Below are 15,835 nucleotides of genomic sequence, written 5' to 3' on the forward strand. Positions count from 1 at the left end.
AGACAACACCAGCTGCTCCTGCTTAGTCATCACAGCCTGGAAGAGAGGACGATACGGCACAGAGAGAACAACCACAGTTAAGCAGAATGATTAGAAGCTGCCTGAGTGATGAAGCAGGTGAGGAACAGATCAAGCCCACAGAGCCTTCAGAGTGTGTGGTGACTGTGGGTGATCCGCCATGTTAGAAGCACACTGGGTACCAAAGGAGGGAATGCTAACTATTTCTAGGTACTTGATGGAAAATGCCAACAAATTAGACGGGACATTTAAAGGCACAATAATCCGTCTGGGCACACTGAGCAGGAGGAACAGGGAAGCACATGCCTGCTGGGTACGGCACAGTACAAAGGTACTCCCTAGGCACAGGTCACATGACTGCTACAGGACATGCGTCTTCAGGAAGGCTGAACATTGTGCACCTTGCAGATAGAAGTGAATAGAATTTCCTAATTCATTCCATGACAGATACTGTCCTTCGAAAAGGTACGCCAAACTCCCAGCTGTCAGAATTACTTTTAATCACCGGAGATGTTTGCTCAGGTCCAGAAAGACAACACCAGGATCTGGATAGGTACAGATGTACTCTGTGGACCAACCGTACAGTTAGGGACATCTTGGGTAAAATACTACAATACTGCTGGTCATTTTCTGTGGTACAAAGGAACAATCAAAGGTTTGAAAGGGGTTCTTCAACAGTCTTGTTACCTGCATGTTCAATAAATGTTAAAAACAACTTTTCATATACTGTACGTAAGAAAATGAGTCAAATCAGTGTGAAATTGTGGACGTGCCTGTGTTTTACTTTTTATGAACGTGAAAACTGTTAAGACTATAAATATAATGTGACGTTTGTTCAGTAGTGTTTGTGATGAGTTCAATAAACATTTCACAATAAAATGTTTTCTAATGAAATAGTTTAATTCAGGGTGTTTCAATATAATTCCAGAAACTTGCTGTGTGAATACATTTCATTTTCAGAATAGGAATAAGGATTTCCAAAAGAGGACAGGAGTCAAGACATCCTAAAACAACTCTAAACCTTTATTTTCTAACAAGAGTGAAAAGAAACAAAAGGCAACATTGAAATGAAAAGTTTATACACAAACTCACGACATCTGCGTGTCTGCAATATCAATATCAATAATAATAATAATAATATAATCTGAACCCAGAGAACAAGTAAATTGTGATAAAGTGAGTTACAGTGAAACTTTAATTTAGTTCTGAGTGAAAGCGCGAGAGCAAATGAAAGAGCGAGAACGAGGATCAGACTGTAAAAGACAGAATGAGTCAGAATGAGTCAAGATGGGGGTGAAAACTAATACACAAAATGAGAGACTGACGAAGGAGAGAAAGAGGTCCAGAAGTCTATTTTGGGAAAGTAGCACCAAAAACATGAATGCCTGTTTTTCACACTTCCCAAAATATTCTATGAATTCATTCAAAATGCAAGTCCCCTCAAATACCCTTAACAAACACAAGAGTCAATACAAAAAATACAAGTGTTACCACGGGGCTGTCATCTAAAACCGCCCCGCCACCAATTCGCTGTAGAACTCATGACCCATGAACGGACTAAAGGAAACCAAGGATTCATGTCTACTTCAGTAAGACGGGGAGATCAACTGAACGGCACTGTCCTGCGTCGACAGGCGCCAGTCGGACTTCCGTGTAATACAGCTGAGAACACATATCATACTGACGACTGACCTCTGAGACAGCTTCCCTATTAAGACCGAGAGCCTCTCTCCTGTGACAATGCCAGCTCACACACTCCAAACACGTTCACTGGGAGGGGGGGGAGGGATTGGCTGGAGAGCACTGGGGAGGAGAGGGAGGAGTGGATAGAGATCGGGTAGGGTAAGATGGGCGGAGTGTAGACGATGTGGATCTGTCAGTTAGTGTTTGAAGGGGAAACGTGTGAGAGAGGGATGAACAGGGGAGAGGGGGACGGGGGGGGGGGGGTGTCCTGCATCTTTTCAACATTTTGACACCGTCTCCTGGCCCATAATGATCTGTCCATTCCATCTCTCTTCCAACGCTTGATCCGTTCTCCTTCCCTCTAGAGCTGCATCCCTAACCATATCACAATATCTGAGGGAGAGAGGGAGAGAGGTTAGGAGGGCAGAGGTGAGGTGGACATTGGGGGAGATGAACAGAGAGGGAGAGTTACCTCAGGGGGCGTCTGGGCAGGTAGGTGAGGTGAGGGGGTGTGGCTGAGGGGGCGGGTTTTCTTGGACTCTGAGGCGTCCTGGGAACGTGGCCCCCCCTCTCCCCCTGAGTCGCCCCGCTGGCTCTTCCTCTTCCTCTTGGAGTCCTTGGCTCGCCCCCCGCGACCTGCCCCCTTCTGCTCCTGGAGCTCAATCTGGCAGGGGAGGAGAGAGAGGGCACAGGACATGACTCCACAGAGAACTGCACTGCACTGAAACCTCACTGGAGTCAAAGACAACTATTTGTGTACAGCAGCTGGGCTGTGAGGTGGCTGGCGTGTCCTCCTGGTCTCTCACCTGTATGAGTGTGCGCAGGGCAGGGCGCGGGGGCGTGGATGCGGCCTGCAGGACGCGGTACAGGGTGTGGGTCTGGTCCAGGGTCACCTCCAGGAGGTCTCCTTCCAGCTGCAGCTCCTCCAGCTGGGCCTTGGTGCTTGGGGACAGCTCCACCACAGGACCCTTTAGGGAGGGGAGGAGGCCCAGCAGGGAGCCCACGTCTGGGGGGGGAGGAGAGGGGGGGGACCGTCAGACACAGGACTGGCTGGCTAGGGGACCAGAGCGATGGAGACGCCTGCTGGCAGCTTACCTGTAACATGCGTCTTCTTACTGATGCCATTTTCACATCCAGTCTGCAGGTACACACACACACACACACACACACACACACACACACACACACACACACACACACACACACACACACACACACACAGGTTATTAGGGCACTAGAAACTGTCTGACAGTTCTCACCGCCTATAACAGCAGACTCAACTGGATGTATGTCAACTAAATTCCTGAGGGACTTTTAGCAAGGGAGGTCAAGTGGTAACATTCAAGTCCTTTACCCGACTGCCGTTCAACTCCTTGGCACTCTTCTTGGGAGAGTTCCCCTCCTCCGTCAGATCGATCACGCCGTCCTCTCCCTCTCCTCCTTCCGAGTCTGAAAGCACAATCACCGAGTTCCCTTTGCCTTTCTCCTCTTCCTTGTCCTGCTGCTGCTGCTCCTGCTGCTCTCCCTGCCGGCTCTCCCTGCGCTCCTCCAGCCTCTGCAGCAGCCCCTGCAGCTCGGGAGTGTCCAGGGCCTTCTTGGCCCGGCCCTGCCAGGTGATGACCCTCTCGGTCAGACACTGCAGGGCCTCGCCCTCGGGCAGGCGCACAGGGAGCCTCTGCAGAGCCACCAGGAGAGCCAGGATGGTCTCGAGGCGCGGGCGCCGCGAGCGCTGGCACCGTGGGCACAAGAAACGAGTGTCCCAATCCCACCAGCAGAGGGGGTCGGCGGGCAGCCCCGACGAGGGCAGTACGGCGGGGAAGGCGACGCACCCGCCATGGAAGCAGTCTTTGCACAGGTGGCAGCGGAGCTGGGGGGCGCGGGGACGCCCGCCGCACACGCACACTGTCTGGGGAGGGGCGGGGCCCATGCGGGCACCGCTCCCGTTCTCCTTCACAGAGTTCTCGGGGCAGAGGGGCGTGTCCAGCTCCATGGCGTCCTTGCCCCAGCAGCCGTTCTCCTTGTCCTCGTGGTGGGGGAGCTCCTCCGGGCCAGCCTTGGCCAGGTTCGCCTTCTGGAGCCGCAGCATGCCAGCCTTCTCCTGGTGCTCCCCCTCTTTGAAAGCCATCACCTTCACAGAGGCACAGGCAACACGCATGTTACACACACAGGAAGCACACTCCCCTCTTCCTCTTTCTGGGTGAGAGAAGGGTTGAAAGGTTGGAGAGTGGGGCAGGGCTTGAGGCAGGGCTAGAGGCAGGGCTAGAGGCAGGGTACTCACGATGGCTCCAGGGTCTCTCAGGTCCTGAGCTGACAGGCCCAGGGTGTTGACGTCAGACTCCTCCAAGGGCCCAGACTCCTCCCCGCGCTCCTTCCTCTTCTCCACACAGGGACACAACACCTGCAGGGCAGCGAGGGCGTTAGAGAGACACACACACGATAACCCAAGATGCATCACAAAAGGTCAACCTACTACATTTATTGAAACTCTACTAATCTGACTTGGCCTCTGCAATCATGAAAGTACAGGTGGGTTGTGTACCCCCCCCCCCCCCCCCTCCTCCCCCCGCCCCCCCTGACCTCCAGCAGGCTGTGCTGGCTGCTCTTCTTCAGGAAGGTCTTGGTGGCCTTGTCCCTCCAGGAGTGTGCGCTGGCCACCTGCAGCTCCAGCTGCCTCAGCTCCTCCATGCAGACAGGCAGGTCCCTGCCGATGGCCACCAGGCCCTCCAGGTCATCCAGACACGGGTAGTGTTCCCCGTTCTACACACACACACACACACACACACACGAGTCAGCAGGAGACAAGCTAATAGGATGTTTTTACAATTCACAAGGAGATATAACAGGGATGTAAGAACTAGTCAGTGTTGTTAGTTATGGAGCGTGGTGTGACGGGGTACCTGGATCTCCTCCAGGTCTGTGACCCAGGCACGTGCCCGGCTGAGGCAGCCCTGCAGAGACAGGATGTTGGGCAGCTTGACTGGGATCAGCTGGGCCTCGTTCACGATGGCCTCCAGGGTGGAGAGAGGGTGCTTCTGCCTGCAGGCCACCAGAAGACAGAGAGTGGGGGTGTAAGAGGTCTACAGCAGAAAAGCTGACCCCAGTGTATGACCCGACTCATGACTGACTGAGAGTGTGTGTGTGTGTGTGTGTCAGTCCCACCGTTGCTCCAGGCAGATCTGGGCCTTCTCCTCCCAGCGCTCCGCGATGGTCAGCAGCTCCTGCAGCTCCGCCATGGCCGTCTCCACGGAGACGCTCTGCGTCACGTTGCAACCCGTCTCCATCAGGTTCCTGAGGACGGCCAGGGTGACCTCGCCCCCCAGGGTCCGCCTCACCTCGCCCAGCCAGCGGCCCTGCTCCTGCAGGCCGCGCAGCTGCTCGCACTCCGGGGCCTCGACCCGCAGGCCCGCCCCCTGCTCCAGCAGGGCCTGCAGCCGCTCCGCGGGAGGGGAGTCCCTGCGCCAGTCCCGGTCACTGACCACGGCCTGAACCTGCTGCTGGAACTCCTCCACCGTCCGCAGGACCGCCTAGCAGGGAGGAGACGGAGCGATGAACCGACAATTTGGGCGCCACAGTGGAAGAGAGGTGTGGCGGCTGCCGTGTCGGGCGGGTCAACAGGCCCCGGCCGTGGGTCTCTGCTCACCTGCACCTCCTCCAGCTGGGTCATCACGCAGGGCAGGTTCTGCATACGCTCGACCAGGGCCTTCAGCTCAGCCAGGGTCATCCGCTGCTCACTGAAACACAACCACACAACGGCCGGTCACTCCCTGCGCAGCGTCTGCTGCGTGTGCAGAAGGTGGCTGTGACACTTTGGAAGGTGTGCGTGTGTGTGCGCGTGTGAGTAACCTGGTTTGAGGGTCGCTGAGGAGGTCAGTGCTGGTCTTCTGGCAGTGTTGAGTGTCAGTGAGAACAGTGTTGAGTCTCTGCAGTAGCTCGTTGTCGGGGAACTTCTTCTCTGCGGCCTCCTGCTTCAGCACCTCCAGGTCCTGGATGCCTGCACGGCAGCAAACAAACTCTCAGTATCTACCGTGCTACTTTCATGGCCCATGCTGAGGGGCATTGGTGTCTACAGGAAATGCACTGGTGTCTACAGGAAATGCACTGGTGTCTACAGGAAATGCACTGGTGTCTACAGGAAATGCACTGGTGTCTACAGGGCGATCCTCTCGTACCGATCTTGTTCCCCTCTTCCTGCTCCAGGGCCTCCTTCACCCGGTTGGCCCACGAGTCAAAGGACTCCGCTCGGACCTTGAGCCGGTGCAGCATGGACAGCAGCTCGTCCAGAGTGTACCGGTACCTGGGAGAGAGAAGAGCGGAGTGTGAGGAGTAGGCCAAAATTTGAGGGAGGAGAGAGTTAGAAAGAGATAGTGGTAGGGGTGAGCACCTGAGGTAGAGTTTGCTTGTGGGGCAGCTGCACAGGTCCTGGGTGTGGTAGAGACAGACGAGGCGCTCAGGACAGTTCTGACACGCCAGCGCAGACAGGAAGCACGTGGTTTTACACTTGTCACACTGCCTCTCATCGTCAGGAAGCAGCTCAAAGGCCTCCCGCTCCGCCTCCGTGATGCCCTGACGACACACACACACACACACACATCAGGCTTCAGGAAACCACAACCCCACTGCTGCTCCCCATCCTACGACAGCCACAGTCGTAATCAAAATGTCTCACGCCGACCACAGGCAGCGAGACTACCAACCAAAACAAACATTCACACAGAAACCATCCCCCATGTCCCTTGTCTCTAGCACCTTCTCTAGGAGCCCCTTGCGCAGCTTCCTCTCTTCCTGGACGATGGTGAACATTTCCTTGTGGGTGGCTGCTGCGAGGTTCAGGTCCAGCTTCTCTGGGCAGGCGGCCATCTTGCAGGTGAGCTCCTCGTGGGAGAACACGCAGTACCTCCTGAGGCGCCGGTAGTGCTCGATACAGGAGCGGCCCGCAGGGAGCTGGTACCGAGGGAGACGGGGAGAAAAACATGACCCACTTGACCCAAATATCAGGACACAGGGGAGTCGTTTGTGAAGACCCAAGGAGGGGAAGCTCACCCAGTCTGCGGTGCAGAAGTTGACAGCCTCGGCGAAGTTGTATCCCTGGTTGAAGCCGCTGTGGTACGCTCTGGGGAAGGTGATGACAAACTCACCAGCACACTGGTTGGTACGCACAACCTGCAAATACGCATAGAAACAAACATCCCTCAGTCTAAAAGGTCCAATCCCAGGACGAGCTCTGTGAATGCGAGTGTGACAGAGACTGACCGGGACCCCGTGGCCCATGAGTATGTTGGGGTTCATGATGGTGACCAGCTGGTGGAGGAGGTCAGGCTGGAACTCAAACAGCTCAGGGGTCAGCTTCTTCATCACCTCCTCCAGACGTTCGGCCGCAAACGAGGGAACCCCGTACCACGTTTTGGGCTCGCCCCTGCACCACACACACATGTTAACCATCACCCACTAACTATACACCTTCTGCTGCAACTCGTCTAAAACCCAACAACCTTTCTTCAGTTAAAACCCTGTTAAACAGCCCTGGTGTCTCACCAGTGCAGGTAGTTGATGGAGTAGCTCCAGTGGTCTTCAATGTGCCAGCAGAAGGCTGAGAAGCACATGCCCACGTACAGCCAGGGCACCTTCATGCCCGAGATGTCAGCGTTGATGTGGCACAGCACCGACTGCTCCAGCACCGGCATCACATTCAGGTTCCAGCCGCTGCGGGCGTACTCCTGGCCCAACCCAGCACGCGGCACAGTTTGATGGTTCGGTGAAAAATAAACACATCGCATTTGTAAGTAAGAAGGTAGTAACATACTGTGCATTCTAGCCAGAACATGGAGACGGACTAGTCTTTTATGGATGGTGGGGGAGGGATATGGTGCAGCTGGTACCTCCTCCTCCGGGGTGAGCTCCTTCAAGCCGTTGTTTATTGGGAAGCCGCTGCCAAACTCTTTGGAGTGAATGTCTGCTCCGTACTCCACTGTCACGTCCTCCTCTATACTGCTGACCAGACGCCAGAACTCCCTCTCCACCAGCTCTGTGGGAACCATCTACACACACACACACACAGTTAGATAAGACTGTGTCACAGATTGATATATTGCTTAGTTAGTTAGGTATTACTATGCTATGTATCAGGGTATATAGGGTAGACAGCTGAACTCACATGGACGGGCATGTTGAAGTAGTCTGCTTTGAAAGTGTCTGCCATCTCCCCAAAGCTCTGCAGAGTGTACTCCCGCGTGGCCTGCTCAAACCCAAAGGCCTCCGAAGGCCTCTTGCACTCCTGAGGAGACAACAGACAGATGCGTCACAGGCTGTGGTCTGCTAGTCACCAGCCAGGCCCAGAGGGTCATGCAGTGAGAAACTCTCAGAAATACTTGTCTCCACAAACACAGAATGCGCATAAAGGGTTGCATGAGTTTGATCGTGGTCCTCACCTCAGCCACACACTTGGGACAGCGCCAGTTTCCTTTAGGGGGGTCGGTGAGGGGCGGCAGCAGGCAGAAGGTGTGGTAGTTGTCATCACAACCGTCACACAACAGAAGCTTCTCATCCTCGTCACCACGACCACACATTCGACACACAAACGAGTCCACCTGGGACAGGACAGAGGGGGGATTGTGTGAAGATAGGAGGTCTTTGTTCACTGAGGCCGGCTCTTTATCTAACATGTATCAGGTGAAGGAGACGTAATGTTCATACTACACAGAGCCCCTGATTAAACCAGAGCAACGATTACCCTCATACTACAAAAATAGAACTTTCACAAATTTTTCAAACAAGCGCCTGCTTTTGTAACAAAAATCTATCCAATCTAGGTCCGCTGTACTCTAGTTCCCACCATGAGACTGCAGAGAGCAGTGGAGACGCAGTGAAGGATGCAGGAGGTGTCTGCTACTTACAAACTGGGGGTTGTTGATGTTGCGCCTGAGCCTCATGGTCATCTTGGTGCAGGGCCCCTCTCCTTCCCCATCCTCCTCCTTCCCATCTCCTCTCTCCTCCTCCGGCTCCTCCTTCACCTCACTTTTCACCGTGACGTCAGAGGGAGGCGCAGGGGGAGGCGCCGTGCTCGCGTCGCCCTCCTTGGCGGGGACCTCCCCCGGCTCCTCCTTGACCGGGCCGGCGGCGGGGTCTCGGACGGTCACTGTCTGAGGCAGCTCTTCTACGGGAGCAACAGTGTGACCGTCAACATACTGACTGACTGGATCATAGGCTACGTAGCATTACTGTGGTTAAAACCAGCTGTCTTATAAGGGACTTTGCATGGTTCAGCCCTTAGTACTCCCATCGAAATCGACTCATTAAACTTGTGCGCTGTCATTGTGCTGAAACAAGAACCTGCACTCCCCTATGTTCCACCCAGATTTCAGGTGACACACCTGGCACAGGATAACCCGTGGTGAGGTGAATACCTTTCTTCCTGACGCCCTTGTCTCTGGGCACCAGCCCCAGGCCCATCATCTTGGGGCCCGCGCCGTAGATCTGCAGCTTCTTCAGCTCCGGGTTCTTCTCTATGTCCTCCTCTGTGGGGTCCGGCTGAGGAGCAGAGGTCAGAATGGGCTCATCTCTGACACCTTGCCGAGAGAACAAGTGTAGCTTGAGGATGGATACAGGGTGTGGAAGGACAATGCGTAGCTCTGGACCACTGGAGGCTGTGATGCTAGCTTAGCTCAGAAGGGGAACTATAGGCTCTCCTTTGCAAAGCTGGGAAACCTGGGGTAGCATCCACCACTGGGATAGAGAAGAAGGCCATCCAGAGACACACACACACTTACCAACGGATGACTAGAAGAACAAGGAGCAATAATGGGGGTACGCTGTCTAAAATGATCTTCAACAGACTAACTGGTAAATTAATTATTGGAGCATCTTCTGCACTCTGAACTTATGTATCAAAACGATTTGCATTACAGAGGAACCACACAAAAACCTTCCCCTTTCCAACTGTGACAGATGCTTTGACTAGAACACATGCAGTCACACGGTAATGCTGCAACACTCAGCGACTAGGAGCTTCACTAACAGGCATATTAGCACAGCACAGAGGCACACAAGACTGCCTAGCAGTAAAGCAACCCAAGCAGAGTTCACCCAGGGACCGAGAGGTAGAGAGAGTGAGAGAAAGCACCGTGTGAGTGTGTGTGAGTGAGAAAGAGAAGCAGACTTGGACAGACAGGTGAGCTGGTGCCGTGACACAGAAGGACTGAAGCAACACAGTGAGACAACCACACACAAAAACAGCTCCAGTAAGCCAGGTTGCTGTTGAACCATTCTTGTTGTTAGTTGTAGGTAAGAGTAGCTGTCTGCCATCAATGATAAGGTAAGAAGGGGGGTGGGGGGGGGGCTGTGTCTAAAAGCAGACACAGCTAGACATAAGAGCCAAGAGCAGGAGAGCGAGCACACACGTGCGCTCTAGAGAGAGGCAGTACCGCAGAGATGTGTTGAGAGCCAGTGGTGAGAGGGTGGGGTGCCAGATCCTCTGGACCCTGCATGGGGAGACAATAACAGCAACAATGGACTAAGACATGGGGAGGGGGGAGGGGACCAGGAGATGGGGAGAGGTACACAGAAGAAAAAGAATCTGGAAATATACAGTATGGGGAAGGGATCTCATTTGATATATCAACCTAGATGTGTGTGACTATTTATAGCCTAGTAGTGAGGGTGCTGGCAAGAGGCTTCTGATACCTACAAAAGGATTCTTGTCAAACATGGTTATGCTTATTTTGACAATGCAAGCCCCTCTTAGTTCATTACAAAAACTAAGAGAATGCACAGCTAGTTAAAAGAATGAGAGCAAAAATGGAGGAATCAAGTACATGAAGCCTACTTGAACCCTATCATCAGATATGTATGGACGAAAATGAATCATCTGATGATTTCTCAGTGAAAAAGCTTTCCGGTTATTTTTATCCTTTATATGACATTTATATGATATGTTCTATCAACTTGAGTTAGGTTCATGGGAAGTAAATCAAAGATCCCAACACACCACAAACAAATAGACCAATGCTGTATGGGTATTGATGTATGGGTGAAGTGCATGGTGCTAAAGTAACTACAATGGGCGAGGGAAGTCTATGGTAATGGTCACACAATGAACAATCTTTATGTAGTGAGCATTTATATTGGAAGTCGCTTTGGATAAAAGCGTCTGCTAAATGAATAAATGTAAAATGTAAATGTTATATATATATATATATATAAAAAAAAGAAAGAAAGAAAGAGAGAGACAGAGAGAGAGAGACAGAGACAGAGAGAGACAGAGACAGAGAGAGACAGACAGAGAGACAGACAGACAGACAGACAGAGAGAGACAGACAGACAGACAGACAGACAGACAGACAGACAGACAGAGAGATGGTGTGTATAGTAGGCCTTTATAATTTGTGGCCGAAACGTGAAAGGAAGTAAACTGCATTTTGTCTGTTTAGAATAATTATTATTCCAAGTGCTTAACCGTGTGTCTGCTTGGCCCATTTCCAAATGAAGACAAGAGAGTCGAAGACAGAGAGACATGAGGCAGACGGCAGAAGTAGCAGACAGAATGCATTGCAGCAGCATGGCAGCACATGGAGCAAGGCATGCTGGGATGTGCTCTGAGTGCCTCATCACACCCCTACGTATTGGATCTCTCCGTTTGGCACTAGAGCTGGAAGGATTGGGTTTATTGCATTTGGGTTAGCTACCAATTTAGAATTAAGACAGTCAGTCAACACCACAATTACACTTAGAAGAGGGAAGATTGGTCCACTGACTGCAACATGTCTAAAAATGGAAACCAATATAGCAAGAGCAGGTGCTTGTTCTTCAGCTGTTAACAGATCAGTGTTAGAAAGTTAAGTTCCGATAGCCAGTTTCAGAAGCTAGACTATTAAACATGTATAGCTCTCCCCTTGAATGAGTCTATGTGATCGTCCTTGCTTTAAAAACAAAAGGGGAAGTGATCTGGGACAGAACATAATGCATTGTGGGGAAACAGATTCATGTGGGGTTCTACAGGTTGAGGGTTAAATATGGGTCACTATTGTCACGGTGCCACTCACGTCTGGCTGGAGGCGATTGGCTCTGCGTCCGTAGCTGCTGGTCTTGGAAGGCTGGACCGACTGGCGCAGGGGGATGGAGTGAGGCTTGTACTCCTTATCCACCTCCTCACTGTCGTACAGCTTTGGCTTACATTGCTGTATGGAGACAAACACAGCGGTAAACCTTCCACAACCATCAAAGCTCAACGGGCATCAGCCATGAACATTGAGAAACATTGTGTGAAAGCCATCAATGATCTGATAGATGACCCTTGCAAGCCCCCCAAAAAAAGATAAGGGGAGGGGGACAGTATAAAGTTACCGTCAGACTGGCACCAGAGTGGGACATTTCAAAGGGGTAGACGATCCTCTCGTAGTGCGAGCGCAGGAGGGAGCCGATGTTCTTGCCTGGGGGGTAGCCAAGCTTCTGGGCCACACGAGCCCAACGGCGCTCCTTACTGACCGTCTCAAAGCCCCCCTCCTCAATCACAATCTGCAACAGACCACACTCCATTTGTTATTTGTTTAGCGCAGTTTCATAAGGGAACAGTTTATAGCTAGCTGGCACAGGTCTGCATATGCAGGAGGTTTCGTGCATTTATGTGTCTGCAGCACCTTGGATAGGCTGAAGAGGTCCAGGATCCGCCTCTCAATGTTTGGAATCTTCAAAGAAGATCCCTGGATCTCCCAGAACTTGGCGATCCGATCTAAGTAGTTGAGTTTCACTCTGGTTTCGGCCTATGGGAGGACAGAGGGGCACGGTCAGTATGAATTGAAATCTTCTGAACAGACTGAAACTGAGTCCTGGGGTTAGGGTTAGGGTTATCCTCCACATATATCAGAAGTAGAAGAGAGACAAACCTCCAGCTCGTTGAGCCTCTGTATGCGAGGTGTGAAGCGGAAGTTGTCCACCTCTACAGCAAAAGGGGGCTGCCAGTTCTGTGGGGTACACAGTCCTCTTTTAACTCTACATTAATTCAAACACCATTTACTTCAAAACACAAAGGGCTTAAGAATACCATCAGTTCAAAATGACTCAGGGTTCACTTAAAGGTGTGTGAAAGTAAAGCACTTACAGCAGGTGGGCGAATCTTGCAGATTCCAGACTTTTCTGCTATTGGACGGATCTTGGCAATGTAGCCCAGGGGATCCTGAAACTCCTCCCATGAGGGCTCAAATACTGGGCACTCCGGTGGAGGCACAAAGTCTTCCCCCTCCATCGCCCTGGCAACAATAAGGCAAAAAGACCCAAGTGAGCTGAGTGCATCACTATTAGTTAAGATATGGAAACAACTATATTGTTGACTCCTGCACAATGTAGATACATTTTACTAGTTCACCTCCTTCTAATCAACTGTTTGGACTGGACTGTGGAGTGGGCTTAATTGAGCCACACTTAAAGCCTTACAGAGAGGTTCCAAGTTCTTCCAATTGGAAGAAACAATTGTTACTAGTAATGTTTACTCAATCTTACATTACACAACTTAACACTCCAATTTAATTTCAAAATAAATACAATTCCAGACCTTGGTTAACCCCAATCGGGGCAGGAGTTCACGTAACTACTCCCTTTTCTTACCCCTCCCCCACACTACAGACAACAATCAAATTAATTTCATTTCGCTTGCTTGTAATTGGATTTATATCCATCCCATTAAAGGGTATTGGACATCAACCCAAATAAACACTTGCATAGCAAATCTATGGCTGTTTATATGTGGTTTAACCCCCTTATGAAGTTTGTTTTGTGAGATCCAACTGATTGCCTAATCGTACCACGGTGGTCTAGACTCCTCGATATTTATAAGCCAACAAACGCAGACATTGAGCGTATCCACTCCAATCTGATTTTCTAATTAACACCTGGGCCTATTGAATCACAGTGGCAGGAAAGCCATTTAAACACCTACACAAACCACAGCAAAATACAAACAAGCGGAATCTTGATATTGGTCTATTTCTTGATTACATCGCAACCACTACTAAAAGACGTTGGCTAAACTACTGCCAAAAGAAGGACATTCCAAAGTAAAACGTCCACGACAACGCACTAAATATTCCAAAACAAGCTAGCAAGCATACTGACCAGACGTTACACTGATTAGTTTAGATTGGCTAGCTGGCTTATTTACATTATTAGGGACCTGGCCACGTATTAGTCATATTAAGTTCAGTCAAATAGGGCCAAAGGTAATGAAAACTTGGTGATAATATGGTGTATCCAATTCGTGTCTTGCGAGCTCGAGGGGTCTTTTGTTCAGCTCTGGGTCACGATAAGGTGGCTGCAGCTAACGTTACGGCCTCCACTTCATAGCAGCCCATCCCAGCAGCCCCGTCTCTCGGGCAGCAATGCAAACTTTGCAATCAGCTGCATTAGATACCAAAGAACTATCCCAGGTCTGTTAACAACTGACGTTTAATGGTAACAGTAGTTATCCATTTGGTTCAATTGACTCCATACAAATCACACTTCCTTCTCCTTGCACTCTGACGCTAGCTAGCGTAGCTACTGTCTTACCTCACTCTGTTGTTGTTTGATAGAGAACTAGCAGGCTTGCTTGGTCCAGTTAAGCTAGTTAGCTAGCTAGCAGTAGCGCTAGCTACCGACGAAGTTGGCCGTTTTCAGCTTATTTTACAAGTGTACTCCGTTCCGTTTATTTATGAACTGAAAAACATTCACTTAGTAAACTCATTTGGATGTTAATGAGTGTGCCTGAGCTCATTGGATATGTCCCCATCGAATGAATATGTGACCAACATCACTATCCCCCGTTCATCCTGTCTAAGCTAAACGCCATCTTAGTTTCATCACAGCCGAAGCACAGCCGAAAGTCTCTAGACGCCCACAAGCTAGCGTAGCTAGAGCTAGCACTACTACGCATACTACTAAGACGAGCTAGCTAACTGACTACTAGTCGGACATTTTTGAAGGCTAGGGGCATCCGGTTCTCTGCACATTGGGTTAGGATTTAATTTGATCAAGTGTTTATTCCATCGTAACGTGAGTTTCAGAAAGTATGTGTACATGGATTAGGCTATCTGTTAAATTTTCCTCAAAATATCCAAACAAATTGGTACTATTTGCAATCCCTGGTTTTTAGTACATGATTACGATTCTGAATCAAGGAGTTGTGGCGATCGCCGGCGTATAAAACACGCTTACCCTGAACAGAGTGGTGATTAATCCTTCCACATTGTCGTTTATCAAAAAATAGTCCGTATATTCTATTGATACCGGTTCAACTTTTGCCTCACCAATCGTTATAATATGAGGGGGGAGTTACATACATTATTTTGTTATTATAAAAATTTCAATTGAAATAGAGGTCGACATTTTTCACTGCAAGGACACTTTTTAATATATATCAGAAGCAATAAATAGAACATCTCAATCCTCTAGTCTTTCAGAACACTTACTACATAAAAATATATTTCAGAAATCATACTTTTTGTAGGATGTGACTTAAATAATATCAATAAATCCTCAAACATACAAACACTTGTACACATAGCACTCTTTCACCTTCACCTCTAAAATATAAAATAATGAATTTTATTTGCCATCCATTATTGGCCATCTCTCTCTCTCTCTCAGACAAAATGCAGTTTACTACCTTTCACGTTTCGGCCACAAATTATAAAGGCCTACTATACACACCATCTCTCTCTCTGTCTGTCTGTCTGTCTGTCTGTCTGTCTCTCTCTCTCTCTCTCTCTCTCTCTCTCTCTCTCTCTCTCTCTCTCTCTCTCTGTCTGTCTGTCTGTCTGTCTGTCTGTCTGTCTGTCTGTCTGTCTGTCTGTCTGTCTCTCTCTCTCTCTCTCTCTCTCTCTTTCTCACACACGCGCACACACAAACACACAAACCTAGTAAATCATACACACTCACCAAAATAACAGAATAAGAATAATTAATCCTGTAGACATTATGTATTTGTATAGTATATACACTCAGGTTTATACAGTACAATCCATTCAATAAGTGCAGATATATTCATGCAAAAAGTGACACTACAGAGGAATAGCAAACACAGAAAATCTTCCCATAACACCCAATCTTTACCCAGCTTTTTTTTGTTTTGTTTAGTGGATCTGTATTTCTGTTCTCCATTGTCGTTGGACTA

The 15,835-nt window shown here is 50.0% G+C and overlaps 1 protein-coding gene across 4 annotated transcripts; it reads right to left on the reverse strand.

Moving 5' to 3' along the window:
* Window positions 1–1,020: 1,020 nt before the first annotated feature.
* On the reverse strand, window positions 1,021–14,502 carry kdm5c (lysine demethylase 5C). Of its 4 annotated transcripts, XM_067240334.1 has the most exons (29): window positions 14,233–14,502; window positions 12,791–12,938; window positions 12,576–12,653; window positions 12,330–12,452; window positions 12,037–12,207; window positions 11,736–11,870; window positions 10,119–10,175; window positions 9,102–9,225; window positions 8,592–8,851; window positions 8,127–8,285; window positions 7,853–7,972; window positions 7,578–7,736; window positions 7,234–7,415; window positions 6,952–7,114; window positions 6,742–6,861; window positions 6,448–6,642; window positions 6,083–6,264; window positions 5,871–5,995; window positions 5,545–5,692; window positions 5,342–5,432; window positions 4,861–5,225; window positions 4,599–4,737; window positions 4,279–4,458; window positions 3,980–4,099; window positions 3,056–3,829; window positions 2,797–2,839; window positions 2,508–2,707; window positions 2,174–2,365; window positions 1,021–2,094 (listed from the first exon to the last, which is right to left on the reverse strand). In XM_067240334.1, the coding sequence occupies exons 2-29, from the start codon at window positions 12,932–12,934 to the stop codon at window positions 2,086–2,088; spliced, it is 4,758 nt and encodes a 1,585-aa protein (XP_067096435.1). In that variant the 5' UTR covers window positions 12,935–12,938; window positions 14,233–14,502; the 3' UTR covers window positions 1,021–2,085. The 4 variants fall into 4 exon arrangements, with proteins under 4 accessions (XP_067096435.1, XP_067096436.1, XP_067096433.1 ...); XM_067240335.1 differs by lacking the exon at window positions 10,119–10,175; XM_067240332.1 differs by having other exon boundaries at window positions 7,234–7,736.
* Between the last annotated feature and the right edge of the window lie 1,333 nt (window positions 14,503–15,835).

This window comes from Osmerus mordax, chromosome 7, assembly GCF_038355195.1.
Source record: "Osmerus mordax isolate fOsmMor3 chromosome 7, fOsmMor3.pri, whole genome shotgun sequence".
NCBI classification, from domain to species: domain Eukaryota; kingdom Metazoa; phylum Chordata; class Actinopteri; order Osmeriformes; family Osmeridae; genus Osmerus; species Osmerus mordax.